The following is a 23,865-nucleotide window of genomic DNA, read 5'->3' on the forward strand; positions in this document are numbered from 1 at the left end:
CTATTTCACCGTAGAAAGATGCTTGGTTTTACTTCCTTGCTTGGAAACCATTTGCATTCTCTCGGGTTCCTCTTTGCACCTAGCGAGTGCCTTCCAATTCTGATGGCTTTTTGAGGTCAGAAAATATATGTTACTTCCCAAGATTTGGGCACGATTAGGAAATTATGTAAATCTTCTTGGATATAACTGGTTAGGAACAAGGTATGTTGGAAAGGTGCTGTGAAAGAAGCACCATTTGCAATCAGTAATGATTTGCTGAATTCCATGTTACAGTTGGTATCTAAATCAAGGACATTATTGTTGCTACAAGACAGCAGCCCTGTATTGAACCAGTGGCATGCATATTTTCCTTGGATCAGAGATCAGAAAGACTGTTTTTAAAGTATTTTTGCATGTGATTGTGTGATGGGTTTATCGTTTTTTCTTTTAGGCAGGTTTTCCCTCTCTCCCATCTGTCTCAGTTGATGCTGCCAATATGGCTCTTTCCATCTGGCCCTGACTGCTACAAAAGCTTTTGCTGTTTTCAGCCACAAATCATTCAGCGAAAGGTGCTGCAGGATGGGCAGTGTGAAGAGCACCTCCCCCAGAAGAAGGGAGGTTTCTTCAGTACTTGTGATTTCTCACTCTGAACTCATCCCAAGTTAGATTTGGAGTTACTCCCTTACAGCAGAGCGGTTTACCACAACACCAAAGGATTCAGATAATGCTTGTTTTGTTGAAGAGTATTTCACAACCATAGTGTTTGCTCAGAGTTAATTAAGTAACTCTGTGATCTCAACCAGTTTCATCCTTGGACCGTTCATATCATACCTGCCATTGCTTGTAAAGATCTTGGATGTAGAGGTTATCTATTTGTTATGTCAAGACGTCTTTAAATGCAGTCATTCAGTTTATGAGAAACACATGTAGTCATTGTCAAAGGCGTGGTAAACAGCGTGCATATTTTAAGAATGTGCAAATTATTGGAAGAACGGTGTGCTTTTGAGATTCTTTGAAACTTAAGAATAACTGGAGACATTGCCAAACAAATTATCTTTAGGAAAAAAAGACCTAATAAGGAAAGTTTCAGCCCAAAACTGATTGAGGTACAACTTTATGTACACATGGAAATCAATTTATGTCCTTATCTGTAGAGCTGTGACTTTAAAAGTCTCCGATTCATCCAGTGTTTCAAGAGGAATAATTATCAGTGGTGTGAGCTGCTGGTCTAAGTCTTATGGCTAGTAACCTTTGTATTAAGCTGGGCTCTCCCTAGACAGGGTACAGCTTCACATTATCTGAGAACTTTAAGCAAAGAAAAAAGAAAAAAAGAAAAAAAGAAAAGAAAAAACTATTCCTGGCAGCGCAAATGCTGTGCCTTGAAAGGTTGCTGCCTCCTAGTCCTTTGAGGTTACTGTTTTCTCCAGACAATAAGGAGTTTTTTATGTTTTAGATTTATACACAGCAATTGTACCTCATTAGTCTGGATTTATGCTACACAGACCAAACACATAAATAATTGAAATCTTTCAGAGCTGTGTGAAATCCTCAACTGATTTTAAAAGCAGTTTATCATTTCAAGGTGCTGTTTAATCCCAATCTTCACTAGTGATTTTTCAATTTATCTTTTAATCACACTATGCATAAAAAAGACTAAACATGGAATTATATCAGCTTTAATAAGTGTTATGCAAAATTAATTTCCAGCAGCAGCAGAGGGAACTGAGGACTCCTTAAGGTTTTTGTGAGATTTTGTTGGTCAAATGCCAGGATCTACATAAATAGATTAACCTCATTTCATATGTTAAGTAAACATAAATTGATTTTAATTAATGAAAAATACCTAAAAATACCTTGATTTTTGCTTGTATTAAGTGGTTAGTTGTATAGGTGTATTCTGAGATAATTCCTTATTTTTTCTAGTAAGGTACTGTGTAATTGTTTCATATACCTTGTTTCTGCTACCGAAATTTAGAATACTTTTTCAGTGTGAAGCTACCAATTTCTGTATACAATTCATTTGTTTGACATCAGAAATATTTTACAAAACAGCAAATATTAGCCATATTTTTTTCAATGACAGATATGACTTCTTTAGGGTCATGTAGCTAACAAGTCCTAGTCAGGCACAGAAACTTACTCTCTTGTCTTGATCCAGGAGCTACTTGGTCTTTAAGGATCCTCTATCTCCCCAGTGTTGTAAAGCTATATGAAAGCAGTGCTGTACAAGTTAGGAACATTGGGTAAATATTTTTACAAATAATGAATAGTTTTCTATATTTTAAGCTGTTTCTAAAGCATAATGATATGTGTAACTAACTCAACTTGAAAAACTGTTTCTGCCAAACCAAAGCTCATTTCAGAAATCACGAGTTCTTGTTTTCATGTTATCTTGAAAACTTTCCGATGATAAATTCTATTCATACAATTGTACAGATGCCTAGATTTTTAGATCTTTCCGATAAAAATATGAAATGTTCTTCTACAAATTCTATTCATTCTCGGTAAAACCAGACACATTTGCATTTCAACTTTCAAGCCTTGTTGCAAGCATTTTAAACAGTCTGATTGTATGGAAGTGGGCTGTATTAATTGCAAATAGGCTTGACATCTGTTCGCTAAATCTGAATAATTTCTTCTGTCTGGAATTTGTTTATCAGTGTTTTACATAAAGTCAGGATGATTTTCTCTGGGAAAATGGATTCTGAAATTTATTATTTGCCCAATAAAAAGGGCCGCCAAGCTGATTTATGGTCAGGACACTCTGGTCTTGGGAGAAGCTGAAAAAATTAACAAAAGAATGTTAATTGATATGAAATTAGTATTAATGTCATACTCGACTAGGAACAATTAACGCTGTTCCTAAGACACACACACGCTCTTTTCACCAAACTGCTCAGCAGTGTAAGCGTTTCCCTTTATCGTTGCGGTGGTTCATTAGGAAGCTAGTATTGCCTTAGGACTTGCAGAGCTCCTCCGTTTCTTTCTCGGAGGCAACATTCGGATGCATGTGGAGCATCTGCTCCTAGTGGGCTGGTGCCTGCGCATCCCTCTGGTGACCTGAAGTTACAAGTTGTAAGATGACTGTGGTTAGTATCGTTTTCTAATTAAACTGACCTTTGTGACATCTGCGTTCCAATTAGCGATGACAGCAAACTTTTCACGTGTTAGTGGTTAATTCTCCAGGGGTTTCCAGTAGAGTGTTACTTCTGGAAGTCAGATGTCTCGTCCCTGCAGGGCACCAGAGGCTGTTGGCACTGGGGAATTGGTAACACCAGAAATCGTGGATATCCTGCATGCTTAATGCTAGCAGGGATGAAAGGTAGGCAGGTTTATGATGGGAATGTAGCCACTTCTGCTGGCTTAAGCACCTCATTTTAGGCACATGTGATGAGTCTTCATTTAGGGATTTACTCTCTTGGAGACGCTAGCTAGGTTTTAACAACGCCGCTGGGATGTTCAAGGATCCTTTATGTAACTGGGTCTTGAGGAATCTCTTCTGAACTGGTAGGGAGACTGTTGGGACTGCTGTAGCTTCACAGTTTGTTTTATTAAGATTGAGGACCAGCATTTAGCAAGCATTTTAAAACAGCATTTGAGGTCATGCATATGGAGGAAGAAAGTCTTCAATGTGAGCAGGGGGTGGGAATCAAGCTATAAATAGTTTTCCACTTGTCCAGTGCAAGAACCAGGAAGATGGGGAATGTTTTTTTTGGATGGGAAAGTGAACAAAAGTAGGAAAAAGCAGAGAAAGACCAGACAGCGATGTCCTCAGCTTTGCTCCCTCCCACAGGTTTAATGCACACCAGGGTTGCTGACCAGCCCCAACACTTCATGGGTCTGTGTTGGTGTTCTTACAGTTTTTTATATTCTGTAAAATCCCTGTAAAATTCCTGCTGTCCTATAACACAGAGCACAAGAAGAGGCAGAATCTGTTTTGCCATCCATAGCAGTGCTGGATTAGTGTGACTGATCCGTAAGCGTGGCTGGCCATTGGCAAAATCCAGCGTTTAACCTTTGAACAATGCAGTTTGTTCGCTTTATCAGCAGATTGTGCCATGGTACTGAGGGAGAGGATCACCAGCTCATCCTTGGTATGCCAAAATCATTTCAAGTCCTTCATTTATGCTGACGTTTTATCGTGCACTCTTGCAATTAGGTTAGATTAATGAAAGGTAAATTCCAGCCCTAACATAAAAAATAAAAAATAATTTAAAAAATCCTTGTAAAGAACCTAATTAGTATGTTTGTTTATTTAGACTCTAATGGCTTAATTGCATCTTATCTTGCTATTTACAAATAGGCATCATTAAAGAATAATGAGCATGTGAGGGAAGGCGCAGCATTCACACCAGCAGCAGATGAGACACGGGGAAAAAACCAACAAACTAGTTGAAGGCCCGGATGGTGGATTTTAATTATTTTTTTCTTTTAATACAAAACCTTATTTTTCAGTCTAATAAATAGGATCTCCAACCATTCTAGTGATTAGTAAGATGAATGTAGAAGTGGGAGGAAAAGCTGACGGTATCACAAGGAGCAGGTGTCTGGCCTTTTGCTAGTAACACGTACAGCTTGGTTATATCCCTGGTTCAACGTTGCCTTGTTGTTTGCTAAGGTGAATAAAAGCTACGTACAAAGTCATCCTCCTTTTCCTACTAGCAGGGAGGTACCCATGTTAACTGAAAATCATGTTTTCTTTTTTAGCTCTGCAATGCAGAGCATCTGCAGCTCACATCAGCAGCAAATACCCTGGGATGCCGAGAGGAAATCTGGAGCTGTGGGAACCTTTTGCACAAGTGTTGGAGCTCAGTGGTGTTAGCACGCTTTCTCCTAATAGCAAACTTAAATAAATCGGAAGGAAGAATGTTAATGCATTTTTAAAATCGGTTATAAAAGCGCTTTTCGTTTGCTATCGGTTTCAATGAGAGGGCAAAATTAAGGGGGGGCTGTTTCAAGCTATTTCCTCCAGGCAGAATTCTGGCAGGGTAAATAAATTCTGATGCTTTTCATTTTGTAAATTAATTTTGGCCCTGGTACTGATTTATTTGGAAAGGTGCTCGCTGCTTTTCCAGTCAGTAAGTGATGTTAACTGGGAACTTTTTTAGCAGTCTTACCAGAAATTATCTAAAGCATTTTCCCTGATGATTCTGGTTCCCTCCCCCATCCTTGGCATGCACTGCCTGTCATATGCTCTTTGAGAGTTATCTTGGTGATAGACAAAATATTTTTAAAACTGGGATATTTCAGGATTTTTATTTTATATATTTTTGTCAGAAAAGCTGCATAATATTGCAGATTTCAATCAGCTGCCTGTCCTACCTTCTTCTGGAGCCTGCTGTTTTAGGAAGCAGGGGCATTATGAATAACTTAACTGTCTGAATTTAGTACACTTGAGTTAAAAGCAAGTTAGATGTGCATTGTTATTACGCAGACCAAAACAGAAGCTACAGAGGTATTTAACTTGCAACTGTTCCGTTTTCAGCTCACAGAACTGTGGGGCATATTTTTTCATTCATATTAATTGAATTTTAAAGTGACCTTGTACACGTATTGATTTGAATTAAAATTTTCTACATCAAGGACATGTTGGCATATATCCTACAGGCGAAATATTAAAAAGCCAAGTGCTGTCTTAACAGGGTATCGACAGGAGAAGTTGAAATTTAATGGGGAAAAGTTGGCTTAGAAAGGAAATTGTTGCCTTTTTGTCACAATTGAAAGGTATCTTTTCTGTATAATGAAAGAAGCTCCTTGCAGTTGGTATCTGTGGAAGTGCAGGGGCATTTTAGTGCCCATTAAGAAGGGATCCATCGGGTGAGCCTTGACCCCCAGAAGCAGAGACCTGCGTTACGGGAGCTCAGAGTCGAACTATCCGATTACTTTTTTATCAGAGCCATTAGTTTTTTATTGCCTTCTTTCAGGTGATCCATAGGGACACAGTTGTATGACTGAAGGTGTAAATTATATTCCATACGTAGATCTCTTTTGAACACAGACTGTGGTTAGCTGTGTTCAGCAGGCGCTGAAAGAAAATTGTTTGCTGGAAAACATGATGTGTAAAAGAAGGTTCGAGATGAACAAAAGTGGTGAGTCCTCAAAACAGTTACGAGCCTCGATTATCAGAGGAAAAGACAAAAGGTACCTCGTTTACTGTGGATACAGAACGTGCACAGAACGTGCTTTACCCAGAAGAAAGCTGTGGAGCATCCTTTTGGCTTCAATGTCTGACTGCATCCTCCAGGCCAGTGCCAGGCTGTTCGTTCTCTGTACTACTTGCCTCGTTCTTTCAGTGCTGTTAAATTGATGAACTCTAATTTTTCTGAGCGATGCTTGCTTTTTCAAAATTGCTTTTTCTGGCAGACTTAACTCACGTACTAATACTCCTTTTGATACAGTCCTGAAACGTTTGTCTGAAAGTCTTCATCTCCCAGCCACTATAAAATCTGTACAACCCCCATGCCGACACAGCAGCAGCATAAAACAGGGAGGTTTTTTATTTCAATACCAGACTGCTAATTCAATGCTAATTAGGTCTGCTAATACCGGAGCTCATTCACACAGCCTGGTGCTGACCTGGTTGAAGTTGCCAAGTATTCTGTTGTTTGTATTACCACGACGTCTGGGTGCTCCTACTCCCAGCGCAGGACCCCGTTGCACAAACCATTGTGTAAGTAGTGATTCCAACACGGTGCCTTCCTCAGGGAGCTCACATCTTAAGTGGACATCGAAGGATGGTTTCACACTGCTCCCTCCAGATGTGAGGGACAGGGGAAGGCAACGTAACCCTGCTTATTTGCCATTCAAACAAGTTGGGGGATCCCCAGTTGTCCCAGACCATTTGCCGAATTGGACCTCTCGTTGCTGTGTGATGGGTGGGAGCTGGGTACCTGTGACACTTCCCAAAAGGGAATCGCAGGAAGATGTGGAAACAGATGACATGTAAAAAGGCAATGAGCTGATACAGGAGCATTTGGAAAGGATTTGTGCAGGTAAGTCTTGTTGGGGAGGTTTGAGGCCAGCAGTAAGTATATTCAAGCAAGCTGGAGTGCCAAGCATGGGACTCTTCGGTTTGTTACGTGTGACTACTAATGCTGAGGATTTTCAGGAACATCCCACACAGGCTTCAGAGCAACTTCATCCAATATTTTTTTTCCCTGCCTGGCAGCAATGTGAGATATCATAAATGCAAAACGTAAGGGAAGAGGAAAAAAATGAGCATCCACTGAAGTGTGTGAAGGCAATGAAAATAGAAAATATTACATATAAAGCTGGGTCTGGATTTTTTAGGACTGCCTTTTTGCTCCTCATTAAGAAAATTTCTTTTTTTGTTTAAAATGTCTTTTTTTTTTTTTTTTTCCTTCTCCTTTTAATTTTACTGCGTATGATTGCCCAGAGTCAGTTCTCTCAGTAGGGATATATCCTAGAGAGCTGCCAGGCTTACTAAGGTAGGGGAAAAAAAAAATGTTAACTCTAAATGTGCTGACAACTTTTTTTCAAAGTGTCGCCATTTCCTCATCCTACACGTAATTAATCACGCCGTTATAACAAAACTGTCTTTCTGATTCCGGCAGATGATCAGCATTATAGATCAGGCACATCTGGGTCACGACTTTGTATTTTTAACTTAGTTGATGCAGTGGTAGGTGCCGAAATAACTCTGCTCCTTTCCTTGACTTGCAGGCCAGCCAGGTCTTATTGCAGAGTATCCCAGCAAGATTCTACATTTAGATCTAACTTCACAGCACTTGATAGCGTGATAGGGTTGCCTGAGAACCACAGGTAGTTCCTACGTGTTCGTAAAATCCCAATCTGCAAGAAGAAAGGGATCAGAGTAAACTCTTCGTGCTGTCGGCTTAGCTCAGGCCTCGATGCCAGTTACCCTACTTCAGCCTGTAACATCTTTCTTCAAAAATTTACCAGTTCTTCTGACCTGCTTTTCTTCTTCATGTTCTTGCAAAATCATGCCTAGCAGCCTGTCTTCTTGAAGTCTGACGCTGACTACTTTTCCCTTTCTCCTTTCCATGTCCTGTCTGTTTCTGTCAGCTCATTTTTGCCTGTTGCTTAGTCTTCTGCCCTGGAGCTGCTTTCTCCACATCCCGTACCAAAGGGACGTCAGCTTTTCTTTTCAGGATCTGTAACCCTGTCCTGCTATATAGTTCATCAAGGTGGAAAAGCAATATTTACAGTGGCTTGGGTAGCTGTTCTGCAAAGTCCTGTGTTCTCACCCCCTTCCTAGCACCGTTTCCCCTGCCTCCGCTTGCACCTGGGGTCTTTTTACCAAATTTCCCATCCTCTTGCTTTGGGGAAAAGCACCTCGGCACGTCAGAGCTGATCTGCTCGTTAGTCGTAGTCAGCATCGGGTTGAGGTTACTCCTGTTGAAGGCGGGAGGTAGGAGTCATTAGCAGAAATTAAAAGGGAAAAACGCGACAAATCGATAAAGATGCAGATTGAGTGATTTCTTGGGGCGTGGATTTGTCTGCTGAGGTTAGCAGGAAAAAGATGATTGTTACCTCATGTGTTAATGTAAACTGGATGAAAAAATGGAACGTGGACAGTAGAAAACGGGCCAGTGCTAGATGGGAAACATTAAAATAAGCTTAAATATTTTTCTGATCTTAATTTTGTGCTTTTGAGGGTAAGTGAAAACTCTGTAATAATGTCTGTGTAGCAAAACACAAAGACAAAATTCTTATTAGACACATCTTAACAATATTGAAGTGCAGGTTCATCTTTGAATTGTAAATTGATTTTTAGATTAAAATGCCTTCATTATTGTATTTTTGTCAATACTATAATTCAGGCTTATTTCTGTTACATACTGACAGATCACGTGTTTTCCATGATACTAGCTTTATTCTTTGCATTTTGCCACTTCTGCAGAAGAAAATTAAACCTTTGAAAATATAAGATTTTTACTATTGTAGCTGCAATTGCCCCCATCCCACTCAGTTTTCTGGGAGCTAATTTTACATTTTTATCAGACCTAAAGTGTTTTACATTTAGCTAGTGGCATTCCTTTAAAAGCTGACATTAGGAGAGTCTGATTCTTCTTTCAAACTTGTTTTTTTCTAAATGGACTTACATTGGAGAATATAAAATACATTGAAACTAATCACATTTTCTCATTGTTTTTGACAAGTTATTGAGTTGTGTTGTTAATAAAATGGAGAGAGTTTCTTGGCAGTGTCATGTCTACACAAGGGAATTCTGTGAATTCATACATTTTTGGTTGCAAATGAATGTTTGTTCTGCACTTTATCGTCTCTCTTCCTCATAATGTGCACAGTGTTTTTAGATCTTTTATTTTGTTCTGTCTATAAAATATTGAAAACCGAAATTGCATCAACTTAAGCTGTTAACTTGATGGTCTTGTGAAGTCAGACACCATTAGCTCTCCTTCAGCTTGGTTTTGTCCTTCTCTTGTTCTTGACAGGTTACCTTAGGAAAAGTGCTAAAAGTGATAGTGGTGATGCGGAGCCTCTTCATTGACCGGACAATAGTAAAAGGCTACAATGAAAACGTCTACACCGAAGATGGCAAGGTAGGTTATTGTACGTCCAGCAACGTTAAATTTTATTTTTACTTGGTATTTAAATGACAGAGAAAAGGAAACCCATCACAAGTGTGCTAGAAACATAAAACTGTCAAAAGACTTTGCAGATGTTTTGCAAAGCACTCAGGTTTAAATTTATCATGCTCTGCTTGGATTTTTTCATACCCAAATGTCTGACTTTTTTCTAAGCTCTGATGCCCTTGCTTGAATTTCTAATTTATCACCTTAGACCCCAGTTGCCTCATTAATAGTGTCTACTGAGAAAACATTTTTCCAGTGTACCAGCACATCAATAGCCCAAGGTTCAGATTCCTCTTTTGAGAGCCATTGGGAAATCTTGGGCTAGCTTTATGTTCAAGTTGATAAGCTCAGCTATGAGAATCATTGGTAGGTAGTCCTCAGTTTGCTTGTCAGTAATAGCTCATCTTGAGCAGCAGCTGTTAAAAGCAAGCGTTACCTGTTTCCACAAGTGTTTTGTTTCATGAACAATTCGCCCTGCTTGAACCCACAAATTTCTTCCGACTGCACACGCTCCATATGGCTCTCCTTAGCGCATCAGAAGATGTTAATGGGACCTGACGGCCTTCAGCTCAGTTTGTTTCTCTTTTCAGGGCGGAATAGTCTCTTACGGAGACATCCGCCAGGACGCTTCTTTGCCAGTAACAGTACTAAACGCCTCCATGTTGCACATTTTCTCTCTGGAGCTTTCTTTTCTGATTATGAAGCCTATTAAAATACAAAGTTCATTATATCAAGATGAGTACTTGGCACCCATAGGCCATGTTATAATGAGGTGAGACTTTTTTTCCTTTCAGAAGTGATAACTGTGTTTTAGCACACAGACGCACGTTATGTACTGACCCAGAGTTCAGCAGCTCTGAGCCTGAACCTCTGTTCCCCAGAAAAGGCCAGGAGCTGATCTACTGAAGAATATAGCACAGCTGTGTTTCCCAGATGAGAGATCCTCACTCAAAGGGCAGGGGATTGACATAGGAAGTAGTAAAATAAAAATTGCCTGGTTTTGATTTGCATTATTCAAATACACGGGTTTAAATACCGTTTTGCAGCAGCAGTTGCAGCACACTCCCTGTGTATTAGCATAGAAATGCAGAGTTACAGCACCGGCCCCTCTACCCAAAGTTCTGTTCAGAAGTGAAATGATAGTCTGCCTAAAAAGCACTGACAGTGCTTGATGGATTCCCGTGTCACATTTCATTTGGATGTGCTCCTTTTCTCTGATGAATCCAGTTTCCTTCGAAGCTCCCTTGAAATATAATAATGCTATATATGCTGAAAAGCTGAGTAAAAGAGTTCCTTTGCAAAACTCAGCATCTGGCGTTAGGCTTCTGTTCAGCTCAAGGTTAACTCTCAGGAGAGCTGTATACCTTTTCTCTGCCGTCATTCAAGAGCAGTGCACCAAGGCTAACTTTGGGCACAGGGCACTAACCTTTGTCTGTAGTCACCGGGGAGCAGTTAGCTTCTCCTGAGCATCCGTGCTAACATCTGGCTTGTTTTCTTGCTTTAAGCCAGGCTGCAGAGAGGCTGTTTTCTACCGATTCAGCTTTCAGTGTCCAACGCTAGGCTACGTGACTGCTCCCCAGAGTCTGAGTGAAGCTGTGTCTGTTCAGTGGCAGTTTGCTATTCCACTGGGCCGTCTCAAGGCTTTCACAAACCTGAAGGTCTGCATTTTAGGTATAAATAGGAACATTTCTTCTGACTTAAGTAGAACTGGAGCTGCAGCCACTTAAATCATGAGTAAATTTGGCTTGGAAGAGTGAATAAATGCGTAGCTTGCTAGTTTTGCCAACTGGAACACATATTGACAAACAGTGGGCTCCCTTTTTTCCGCTAATTAACTACACTGGTAATTGGAGTATAAGAATAAGATTGTGCTCTTGCAATGATTCGCTTTACTTTATTGTGCCTGCTGGGAATGAGCGATTACAGTCAATTGCAAACATAGTCCATTCCAATTCCTTCTCTGTCACAACAGATGCTGCTGGGAAAGTACTCCAGTGAGGCTTCACCACACTACTCTAGCTTCTCTGTTCCCAGCCTGATGTTGGGGAGGAAGCAGTAGCATTGAGAGAGAGACAGAAAGATATGAAAAAGGAGATCAGCAAGTATCTTCTTTAAATAATAAAAATACAGAGAGCTGTCAGCATCACAATAGGAGAGAATTGTTTTTCCTGTGAGCGGTTATACACTAATTGCTGATTTGGGGGGTTGCTTATGTATTTCTAGGGAGCATTTAATAGTTGTAAACAGCAGAAATGAGATTAACTAGGAGGCATCATACAATATGGCAATTCTGAATCTCCAGTCTTTCCTGTAAGCCACGTTGAAGAAGGGACACTGGAGTAAGCCCTAGCATCATTGTACTTCTCTACAGTTAACTTAATGACTGTCTTTTGAATAATCCCCCTAAGTCCACAAGTCCAAAGGTCCATTAGGTAACAAAGGTGAAATTTCTGGGAGGATTTCTCAGATTGAAGCAGGGCTTTGGGCAGTGCTGTATATTCAGCAATATTCAACCAAAGAAGAGATGGCCATCACTGGGAGACGCAATGATCACAAACAATAAGTGAGAAAAGCACTGCGAAGCACAGAAGAGGCCATCTGTTTGCTTGTAAGCTAGGGAGGTCATCATTTATCTCTGAAAATACAGCCATTTTAGCTAATTTCACTTTACTGGGAAGAGAAGGGAAAGAGGAGCCCAAATAGCAGAGATATCGATGGCCTCTGGTGCATTAGGTAGGCAAATCGAATTAAAACGTGGGAGCTTCTGGTAGTTGGGGAACTGCTCATGGTGGCATCCTGAGGCACAGCTGGCGGCTGCGCAGGAGCTGACGTTGCATTATCCAGGGTGCTTTAGGTTGTGCTGTACTCGTGCGTTGTGCTGTCTGTGCTGACAGGTGCTTATGTGGAGGCTTCACACGGTTTCTGCAGTACTGAAGTCTAGTTAAATTGGTTACTCTCTCTTTCAGATTTACATAATTTTTAAAACAAAGGTGAAAAAATAAAAGGCAGTGTTAAGCTTGCAACGAGTAAAACAAGATTCTGTATTCTGGTATTTTATTTTCAAGCTCTGCTTATACAGACAAAGCATCAGGGTGTTTCTTAAATGCTTCATATACTTCTCTTGTGAATTATTCACAAACCCTGCAGAATATGTCTTTGCCAGGTTGCCAGCTGCATAACTTAGACATTTTTGGTGACACTTTGCAAAAACAATAGGTGAGATCTGGCAGCCTCTGTCATGTAGTCGGCTCTGCACGCTGACTGTTCTGCAGGCTTCCTTGCTTACCCTACTAACCCGTTGCATCCACCACATACTGATGCATTTTAATTAGCCCTGTAGCTTTAGCAGTGGCACTGTGCCACCCTTAATTTCAAACTTTGACATACTCATTGTGCCATGGAATTTAACCGTGGATAGTAATTAATTACTGAAGTCCTGATTCCTGAATAAATGAAGCTATGCGGCTCACTCTTGCACAGCAGGCAGATCGTCAGCTGATCTGTTAGTATCCCTCATCTGCCAATAAAAAGAAAAATGCATGGGATTTTTTTTTGGCATGATAATTCCCTGCTTTTCTTTGGATCCCTATCCCAAGAACCACCGTGACGGGGTGTATTCGGAGTGAGTACCTAACTTCACTGTCTAGCCAAATTCCTATTTTTGCATCCGTTAGATTGAAGAAACAGAAGTGTCTCTGTTGAATTATCACGTTAAGGAACTTGGGTTATGTTAATGCTATGGCTTCATTAATTACCCCATATCAATAAGAAAAGGCAGCTTTTAGCCTCCTAGCCTAAGAGAGGAAAAGAAATAGTAGTATCAAAGGAAAGCTTCAAAGACAGCCAGAGCTGTCTCTCGGGTAATTTCTGATCCCCACATTCTTTCCACTTCAAAGCTGGATGTGTGTGTGTTTGGGTGAAGGGGGGGCTGAATCCGATTTCTCTAATAAGTGTTGGCACCGGACCTGTTTGATATTAGATGCAGGGAACATTCTGATTTGTTATCGCCTTTGAAATCGTTCAGACGACCTTCAGAAAATGGCCTCTTGTTACTTATGCTGGGGGTGGGTGGGGAGAGTGGGGCGCTGGGAAAGAAAGCCCCAGTTTAATTCACATGCAGAGGATGCCCTGAAATTGTGCTTTCAGCAGTTTTTTAGTTACAAATGTGTGTCTTGATTGAAAGTGAAAAGTTGAAGAATAATAGACCTGTAACGATGCATTCTTTAATCCGCCTCTGCCTTAATCCTCTGTTTCAGGGGAAAAGGTGGGCAGTCATTTAGGATGTCTGCATGTGGTTTGGGGAGGGGGCTTGTGGCTCTTTTTTTTTTCTTTCTTTAAACTTGGATAACATCATGCCTATAAGAACTATTCATTACTCATGCCTATTCATTACTTTCTCAGCTTTTCAATCTCCTTGTCAACTAATGAACATTCAGAACCTGTTGGGCTCATCTTAATGCAGCATCTGAAGTGGCCTTTTTCTTTTTTTTTCCTTTTTTTTTGGTCTGGAGTCTAACTGGAGAGGATCACACACTTGGTTTGATCACTAGAGATTAGCAAAACCATATATACATTCCAATTATAGCAAGTCTGTCTGCAGTTAAAGCAAGCCTGAAATTACATGAAAACAGTTTAAAAAATATCTGCGTTAATTTTTTTTGTTTGCAAATATAGATTTCTGTAATAGGGAAATGAGATGCTGCCTTCCCTATAGGCACAGGTGCATTACAACTGTAAATCAAGCTCGGGTCCAAGTCCTGGCTGTGGGACCCGGAGTATGAGTGGTGTTGGTATTCAGGCAGGTTCTTGAACCCACCTTAAGAGGCAGTAAATGTAAAGTAAATGCAGAATGCTGAAGGTACATGCCTTAGGGTACTTTTGTCTTCAGCTAGCCTGGAAAAGGCATCGAGACATCAGCTACCTTTTGTCTCACGGCAAGGTCAGTGGTACTAAGCCATGAAACATCTACACCGAAGTGATGTTTAAAGTCTTTAACATTACCTCCTGTCCAGACTGAGGTCTGGGGACTCGAGAGTCACTTCTGTACCAGTATTCAGAAGGGAGCCACGTAACACTGGTACTCTTAAAGGAGTGGGATCTTCTGGCGTTCTCAACCTTTTTAGCTGTGTGAATTAATTACTTGGGTTCACCATCCTTCTCTCTCTAATGTATTTCACTCATTTCTTTCATTTCAGGCTCTAACCTTTGTGCCTTTTAGAAGACTTGTAATTTCAGCTAGCACTTATGCTCACTGTCAAAAATTGGAATTAAAATAATTAGCTGCACTTTATTGTAAAGGAGATGAGTCCAACAAAGTGTCTCTTCTTTTAAATCAATTTCTTTTAAGGTGTAAACTTAGCAGAATGTACCATACCCTATTTATTCTCAGAGTTTTACAGTTAGCTTGATTTCTGTTATTGATATTTAATACAAATTTAAATACAAAAATTTAAATACAGCAGATGGAAATGTAATATGTTATTTTGTCATTCCATTAATTGTAAATGCAGGTTTTACATATGTATTTAAGTGTGTTTCTCCAAGAAAGCTAGAACCACTACATGTGTGTATTTCTCAACGATTAAAGATGAATTTGCAATTGGGGACAAGTCGTGTGGTCCGGAGGGGTTTTTCTGTGCTTTGGAAGTAACCCAGCAGCAATGGATGAAGCCTGTCATTTTCCATGCCTCTCTCTTAGTGGGACTGTTCTTGGACTTTATTTTTTTTTTAAAGATGGGTGTTTTAGATCGCCACACTACAAAGATTTATTTCCCAATCATGAATGGTAAAAGAACAAATTAATTTTTGGTCAGCTTTGTCAGGTTTATGCAGTTGTACTTTTTGCACGTAATATTTGGCCCTCTTGTGCATCTTCAAACAAATTTATTATTTCTGGGTTATATTCGTCCAAGTGGCTGACCATGAGAGGGAGATACGAATGTTCCCCTTGTGGGAAAGCATGTGTCAAACAGCATAATCCAGCACTAGAGGAGCTGTACCTGCTTCATAAATGAACTCAATTTTTCTTTCATCTAGGTTAAGGTTCCTAAGGTTAATGCTGTAGCAAACACCTTTCCTGGGGGAAGTTTTGTGCACACGAAAATGTTGAGTATAGTGGAATCTGCAGACAAAAATGATTTGCAAGTCAGGGATTGAAGGAAATTCTTGTTTCCTCCCCCTGCTTTTCTTTGACAGCGTACAAGATCCTCCACAAGGCTGGGCTAAAAGAGCACTTGCACATCAGCTGAATTTTTGTAAAGTGTGATCCCTTTGGTTGTTTAACAAGGGCAGCCTTACCTTCTGGTTCCTGGGGTCAATAACATTTATTACAATTTTGTTCTTTGAGTTCATATGCAGTTGAGCACGCATTTAAGCCATGGATGTGTGCAGTTATTTGCAGTCTTAAATCTCTGTTAGCGTGATTTTCGTCTGCAAATGTAAATGCGGTTTCCTAAGGGATGTTTTATTTAGCCCCAGTAGACCGGTGCTTTGGTTTAATGCAGCTAAATGTTCTTTGTGTCATTTGTAACTGAATCACTTATTCAGACACAAGACAAGCATCAACTTGATAAAAATGCCCTCATTTTAGAAACAAACTGAAACTGATGATTATTTGCATAGATTAGCCACGGCCCCAGACAGATGAAGATTTTGCTGTTTTTAAAGAGAACACAGTAATTCAGCTGGTCTTGTGTATAGAGAGATTTTTTTAATGAAACTGTGGTGAACTGTGTTCATTTTTTTTGTTGCGAAACAAATGAAATCTTGTCATTATTTCTCAGATTGCAACAGGTAAAGATGATGGGTCAAACTAGTGAACTGAGAAATAAGGCTCCATAACTCTCCTTGCCCTCTCTTTGAATTTGAACAGCTACTTAAATGTTTTTTCCTCAGTAATTGCACGTGGTAATATATAACTCTTTTTCTTTTTCTCCTATTGTAGCTTGACATATGGTCCAAATCCAACTATCAGGTTTTTCAGAAGGTAAGTCCCTTGTCATCTCTCTACATAATGCATATAGAAGGCAGGTGGAGTTTATTTTAAATATCTAGGGCCTTATGGAAAAGAATTCAGAATTTATTCTGTTGTCATTTGTTCTATAACTCTTATCATAACTTGCAAATAAGAGACTGTAATCGGTAATCATGGAAAACAGCAAGCAGGAAACAAGGAGACCACTTCTGCTGTTGTTTCTTTTGGATTTATTTCCCATCACAATTCAGCCCGTGGCTTGGAATAGGAAGTTGGAGACTTTACTTCTGTAACTTGAAAATTTCAGGTGAATTTTTCAAGTACTCCTTTTCAGTTTAAATCTTTTGTGGAGTGGGAGGATCGGGTTGTTTTGAATTTTATTTTTTTTGCTTTCATTCTCTGTAGTTACCCCTCTCTCCCGGGGACTTGATTTTAATAAATTTGTAAACTTACATTCCAAAACAAGTTTGTAAATTTTTTACACTATGCTGTTTTGGCTATTTCTCTTCTCATGATGGTTTAAGCAAAAGGAATGACTTACTTTATGGAGCGGCATTCTCTTTAGTAAGGAAAGACTGAGAGTAGGAGCAATAAATATGAAACTACTAAGAAGGCAAAGATGGTTTTTGGATAGATCTGTATCTTGCTATTTTCCAGGCAGGTAGGAGAAGATTTCTCTTTGAAGGCCTCTTGTCAGAATGCTGTAAGTTCAGATTGATCCGGGGTTAAATTCCAATTTCCTTACCTTCAAGCCACAGTTCAAGGCTCCTGAGTCTCCAGCCAGCGCGCTGGCTTCCTTTCATCTACTTTAGTAGTTTATGTAACAAATATGGGTCAGGGACTCTAAAGGGCATAAAAGCAGGGGTCAAAAGTATGGTATATTGACTGCATTTGTGCATCTTTCTTCCAAGACTTCAGATTCAGTCAGAAGTGAAGATGTTTGACCTGTGGTATTAGCGTGCTAGAGATCAAAGGACAGCTTTTGGGAAAGTTGGTTGCTCTTCCTCTCTGCCTAGCATTAAAGCAGAATTTTGCTGTAGTTGATTCTTTACTCCAAAGATTAGTGGATTAAATATTCTTTATTTTTTTTTCTCGCTCCTCAAAAATATTTTGTGTCAAGTAGGGTAATCCAGAGGGAAGTAAAATAGCGTAAATCTTAGTAAATTGTTTATCAGCATGCTTTTAAGCAATTTTTGCAATAGAATAAATTTAAGACTCTGTAATTAAGTGCATCATCTCAATTTCCCCATGTGTGTTTTAGGTTATAGTTTCATTTGGGTTTAAGATTGTCTTCCTGGATGTTTTAGTTTTGAATAACTTGGATTTGAGATAAGTGATAATAAATCTTGAAGGTTTTGATTGCATAACTTTGTCCATACAAAAAATAAGTGTAGAGTAAATGTACAGGTTTGCTTAGGAGCCCAAGTTAAGGACTCAGGGAGCATAAGTACATAGAGTAATAATTTCTTCTTCAGCTCCAGGCAAGGGTCTTCAGATCAAAACTGAGAGAGGTCAATGAGAAAATGTGAAATGCTTCTGTTACTGCTGCCTGTGTGGCTGCTTTTTGGATACATATGAATTTGTTCTCTAGTTGTATTTAAAAAACTAATTTCAATAAAATGCTTTGGATGGCAACTTAAAAATATATCAAGCGAAGATGCATTTTAATTATGGTCTGTGGACACATCTCTAAGTGTATAAAATAAGTGGCTGTTCTGTTCTTAATTCTCTGAAATAATGTGACCTGAGTATAAGTTCCTGTTTTCCAGTTCTCTCTTGCTAAATAATACCAAATACATTAATATTTCCATTACCCCCCTGAAAAAAAGAAAAACTGCAGGAGAAAAGGTTGCCTTTAACAGGTGCAGGAGCTGCCTGTGCTTTTACAGCTTGTGTTCCCGGCTCTGTCATTGTGTTACCTTGGGCAACTTCACCTCTCTTCGGATCGGATTTCTGCATCCCTTCAGTTGGGGTAATACTTGCTGACTTCACAGGAGCTAGTGCTGAATTGGTTGCACGGTGCTCTCAGATCCTCGCATGAAAAATGGGATAAAAATGCAAGGTGATGGTACTTTCTAATCAATAGATTCGGCACTATCGAGCTGATAGTTAAATAAGTTAAAGCTAGGACTGAAGACAAGTTTTCAAACAGAAAACGCCGTGGTCCAGCATAGTAAGTTCCTCTCTGTGGTGTTGGGTTTCGTTTGATTTTCTCTTTATCCTCTGAAGCTGCACTTGTGTCCATTTATACAGCCCTGGAATAGCAGTTTAGCCATAGCAAAACAGAGGAAATGGTTAAAACAGAGAAACTCTTACACTCTGTTAGCATTGTAGTACTGACGGATCTTCAGAACAAACATTTTCATGCCACTAAAAATCATCAGTGGCTGTATCAGAGTATAGCTGAACGTTCCTGAGCTGTTTTTCTGGTGCCAGTCAGCAGTACGGCTTTGTGGATAACGCTACGTGGGAGCGCTGTGCCCAGAAGGAAGGATATGGATGAGTTGCTCTTGCCACCGAGGAGCCCGGGCAGCCCTTTCAGCTCTGCCGCCTTTAAATGCTGCAAAATCAATCATCGCTCTGAAGGGCAGGGACGTTTCTCTTTAAAAGCCACACCAAGTTCTCAAACTCTGTCTTCAATGATAATGCAACAACATCTGGAGCTCACAAGATACCTGTCTGTGGTAGCTGCGAGCCTGTCAAAATCTCCCAGGGCTGCAGGATGACTTTCTAGGTTAAGGACTAGAGACCTCTGATCTTCAATCCAACCCTGTCAGACGATGCTAAATTTGTCCTGACTTTTGTTTGCAAACGCTGGCTGTGTCAGCAAGCCTTTTCTCTCGCTCCTTATTAGTCAGGATACCCGGGTGTGTATAATTTGATGGGGGACAGCTCCCAGAGGGCCCATTACTGTTAGCATGCGGTCATTTTCCGCATTCCCTGGAGTCTTCTTGAGTCTGGTCGTGGGGTGAGTAAGCTTCGTAGCTATTGAATCCACCAGCAGGGTTAGATTCAGAGAATGGAGCTGAGAAATAAGAGAGGGGAGGCTGAAAGGGCAAAAGCACAAGGAGCAATGAAAAGGTTTTCAGACTGCCATGTTTGTCTGACATTTAAACTCTGCAGGAATAGCAACTGTTTCCATCTTAAACCTCCTTATTTTAGCACCTTGCATGTCTTGGTCCACTGGCACAAGAAGAGGAACAAATAGGAAATGGGGAAGTATTTGGGGGCTTAAATCTTAGTGGGAGGAAAAATGTGTGTGAGGACTACACGATTCCAGTCATTGTGCAGAAAGCTTAAATTTATATATATGGAGTGTGGAGAAAGGTGCACTGCTTGTGAATTTGCATTAAGAAAAAAATAAATGTAGAATAGTGGAACTGCTCTGAATGGATCAAAGCCGTGTAACTGGGGAAACGGAGTCAAACATTAATTGTTCCGTTTGTCAAGCTGCTCAGGAAGAGCAGCACAGTGTTTCTTGCTATGCAGTACGATCAGTTGGGCTGCTTGAGTCATATGCATACGTCTGTTTCTTGCTGATCTCGAGTCCCTTTCTTAATTTCACCTAAGTGGTTTCTCATTTCAGCGTGCCACTGACTGCTCTCTGTTTGGACTGACACTCCTCTTCCCGAGTCACGTTTTAACCTAAACTTTGAGCAGCTCTTTGTGCCTCCCCAGCTCTTTGTGAGACGTGCGATCCCAAACTCGGAGCACAATTTCCACCACTGCAAGGGCATATAAGTATTGTAATGTATGAAGATGTATTCTTGTCAATAATCTCAGAATAAAATCACATGCGGGATGAATGCATGCATGAGACAGCTATCGGGCTATTGATACGTCTGCTCAAGGAGAGGAGATGGGCTGGTCCAGGGTCACCTGCAGGACTGCTCCTTCGCATGATCGCAGTTTGGCTCTGGTCAAAGACCTGCTTAGGTGGAAAAAAATCATCTCTGCTCCAGTCCAAATAAGCAGAACAAGCAAAATAAAAACTTAAACACTGGGAGCTCTGAAAACAGCCAAGAAATCCAATGCTTCAGAAAAGCCTGGTGGTGTTTTACTGAATTAGGAGCGGGGAAAGGTGTGTAAAGGATTTTTGTGGCGTTCGTCAGTGCTCGTTTGTGGAGGGACCATTTATCATCCTCCCAGAGTGCCTCCGAGGCACTGAGTGGGTTTTGTGCTCTCCTGCTTCCCTCCAGAGAGACTAAAACGTGTTCCTGGAGAGAAGATTGAATAATGGGAATCCTTGGAAATGAACAAAGGCACTCGTGCAGTTTTCCACAGTATAAAAGGTCTAAACAGTAATAAAATAGTATGGGTTTTTATTCTTTTAGTGCTCTGATTATCCCCTAGAACTCATTGCCATAGGCTGACACTAAGGCCACGAACCTAGCAGGGTTTACAAAAAAAATTAAAAAAAAAAAAAACTTTCTGGGGATTTAGAGAATCCCTTTATATTAGATTGAGTCCTCAATGCGGTACTGGAGGAAATAAACCAATAAGTAAGTTGCAAGGAAAGTTGTGCCTCTTAGAGGAAGTTTTGCACCTCCTCTTGAAAAGCAGAGCCAATAGCAATGGGAAAGTATTAGAACAGAGACAGCTTCTTTAATTTAGCCATGCGATGATGTGATTCTTACTTTTCTGTTTTAGTTTTTTGGCCAGCTCTAGCTTCATACGTCTGTGGAACACGCCTAAGCTACGGAGGAGAAATGCCGTGCCTCAGGTCCTTGATTTTGTGCCTCTTAAGGCAATTAGAGGAAGCACTTGTTCAGCTTTCCCAGCCTGTGAATTGTAGGATATTCTTGAATGAATTTTCCCCGTTGGAGATGTATGACTAACAGCATTTGTCAAGGCCCAATAATGCCATTTTTGGACAGCTCGTTGCAGCACAGCTCCGCTAGCAAGCGGGCAGGGAAATGCTATAGAAACGTCTGGCGTGGGCTCGGTTGAGACAAATAATGGGGATTTCGCTTGCTGCTCACTGCTGTGTGCTGCTCTCCCAAGCTATTTATAACTTGGGGAGCGAGCAAGCCCAGCAGCCGGCTGCACGAGCAGGGCAGGAGCACGCGGCTTCACCACCGCCACCTCCACGGGGAGCATCTCGCAGCAACTGCAAGGGGGGCGAGCAGGGGAGATGGCGTTTGAACAAAGTCACAATAAGATTGGGTATCAGCCTGCTTTGTATTCCCCCTAGATGAGGGAATAGAGATGGGCTTAAGGAATGCACGGTTCTAATCGGCTTGGAAACAAAAATGAGAAAAATATCTCCTAACTATTAAGAAAGAACAATTCCTTGTTCCAACTGAAAGCAAGACTGTGCCTCGCTAAAGCAGAACCACTTCATACAGCCCACAACAGCTTAGGTTTGTTTAGAGGTGAAGACCGAATATTTTTTTTCTTGTAAATGAAGTTTTTTTCTCCATCTGAGAGTGGGAGCATGCTTAGTTAAGCAACAGCTATTTTATTTAGCAAAATTGTGGCTTCAGTAGATTGCCTTTTTTCTTTTTTTTTTCTTTTAGCAAAAATGCCAGGTGCTTTTCAATATATGAATTGTGAGATATTGAGTTTTTCTGCAGCATCACTTGAAAATCCATTTCAAGGTCCAGAGCAACAGCTATCCTAATCAATTTGTACTTTTCTGAATATGCTCCTCTATAGAGAGAGGTAGAATTAAAAAGTGACTGATAGTTTAGATAGCAGTAGGTAGGATATAGCAATGAAAGTGAGGTTAATAAAATGAAGTCCTGAAATGCACAAAATGTCATCCTACACCCAGAATAAATTCGTTTGTGATTCCAGCTTGGCTGGAAGAAAAAATGTGTCCCTTAACTGAGCTGGCGCGTATGCAGTTTGTTTTGCTTTGCTTTGGTGTGAAATCATATTCTCATTACTAGAACTCAGGATCGATTTTTTTTTAAAGAATTATTTTATTATTTAAAAAAAAAAAAAAAGTTGGACAATTTATGCTTTCTCTCATCATCTCTGTAATCTTGGGGGACAGAGGTTTTAATTCTTCCTTCCCTGCCAAGCGCTGTCCAGTTTTGTCATTTCTCTTTTCTCTTCTCTTTGCCATCACGTTGTGTGCTGCTTTCGCTGGGGGGGTTCGTTTCCCTACTCCTCTTCCTCAGATTTGACACCCACTTTGATCCGTTTCAGAAGCACTGTATAAGCAGTTGCTTATGGTAGAAATCGCCTCCTTTTTGTTCAGAAAACATGATTAGTGTTCTAGCAATGCTGGTGTGGCTTTTATCTCCCTGTGGAATCTCATTAGCTTTACATTACAATGGGAACAGCATATGTGCAACATTGCCAAAGTGGCCATTCCATTTAAATTTGTTAATAACAGTATTTTTTTTAACAACTTTCCACATCTTCAATGCCAAGAGAAAACAACTTTGTTGTTCAGGGGAAAAAAAATACAGTTTGTTAGAAGTAGAAATAGAGCAGAAGGAGAGCGGCTGCTCATAAATATCCTCAGAACTTTCTATTCTTTGACATGTCTGGTGTTATCCTATAAAAACAGCATTTTAAAAGAAAAAAATAAATCACATAACTAGTAGGACTTGGATTACAGTCGTTTCTAAACACCACATGAGATGTTTGAAAGAAATGACTGGTTTGTGTTATGCCGTACTATTAATGTAGTTAATCGTGTTATTTCTGGGTTTGTGTGTGTGTGTTTGGCATATAAAGAGCTTCAGCAGGTTGAGGTCCATTTTGTGAACGTTTTCCCAGAAGTTTTACCATGCACATGCCAGAATCAGCTGTCCTTGCACTTGCTGGAGCTGCCTTAGGAGTGAGGCGTGTGTGTGAATGCTGGGGAGCAGAATCTGTTCCTAAAATTGCAGTGGAACTTAAAACTGCAGGATAGACCGTGTTCATCTCGTGTTCCGCGGAGGAAGTTTGTATGGTTAGAGCCTGTCTGTATGGGGATTTTCAGGAATATATCTTTTACAGATTTACCTCCCCGAATAGATTCATGCGTGAGCCTCTCTACAATGAAATTTTCAGCGCTTCAGCACAATTCACTTTGCTGAATTAGACTAAATACAAATTAGGAACAAGTGGAGTTACTTGGGAACAGCAAACGTAATTTCAATTCACACTTTCTTACTCAGAATTTACTGTACTATGCAGACATGCCCTGGAAAATAGAACGACAACACCTGAGAAGAACACCTCATCTCTTTATTAATTACTGATGAGGACCATAAATAGATTTACAAGTTATAACATGCGAAAGAGCTACTGGGGTTGTGTTGTCTGAGATCTTTGTAGGTGCAGCCCAAAGAATTTTGCCAATAATTTCTGCCTGAAGCTGGTAACTTCTGTGAA

The 23,865-nt window shown here is 40.3% G+C and overlaps 1 protein-coding gene across 2 annotated transcripts in view; it reads left to right on the plus strand.

The window, feature by feature from the left end:
- MED27 (mediator complex subunit 27) overlaps positions 1-23,865 on the plus strand; it is a 140,402-nt gene that overhangs the window by 112,134 nt on the left and 4,403 nt on the right. For both annotated transcript variants that reach the window (XM_068657009.1, XM_068657008.1), the window contains exons 5-6: positions 9,417-9,524; positions 16,501-16,542. In XM_068657009.1, coding sequence (XP_068513110.1) covers positions 9,417-9,524; positions 16,501-16,542 — 150 coding nt within the window. The remainder of the gene's footprint in view (positions 1-9,416; positions 9,525-16,500; positions 16,543-23,865) is intronic.

The sequence above is a fragment of the Anas acuta genome, chromosome 20, assembly GCF_963932015.1.
Source record: "Anas acuta chromosome 20, bAnaAcu1.1, whole genome shotgun sequence".
Taxonomy (NCBI): domain Eukaryota; kingdom Metazoa; phylum Chordata; class Aves; order Anseriformes; family Anatidae; genus Anas; species Anas acuta.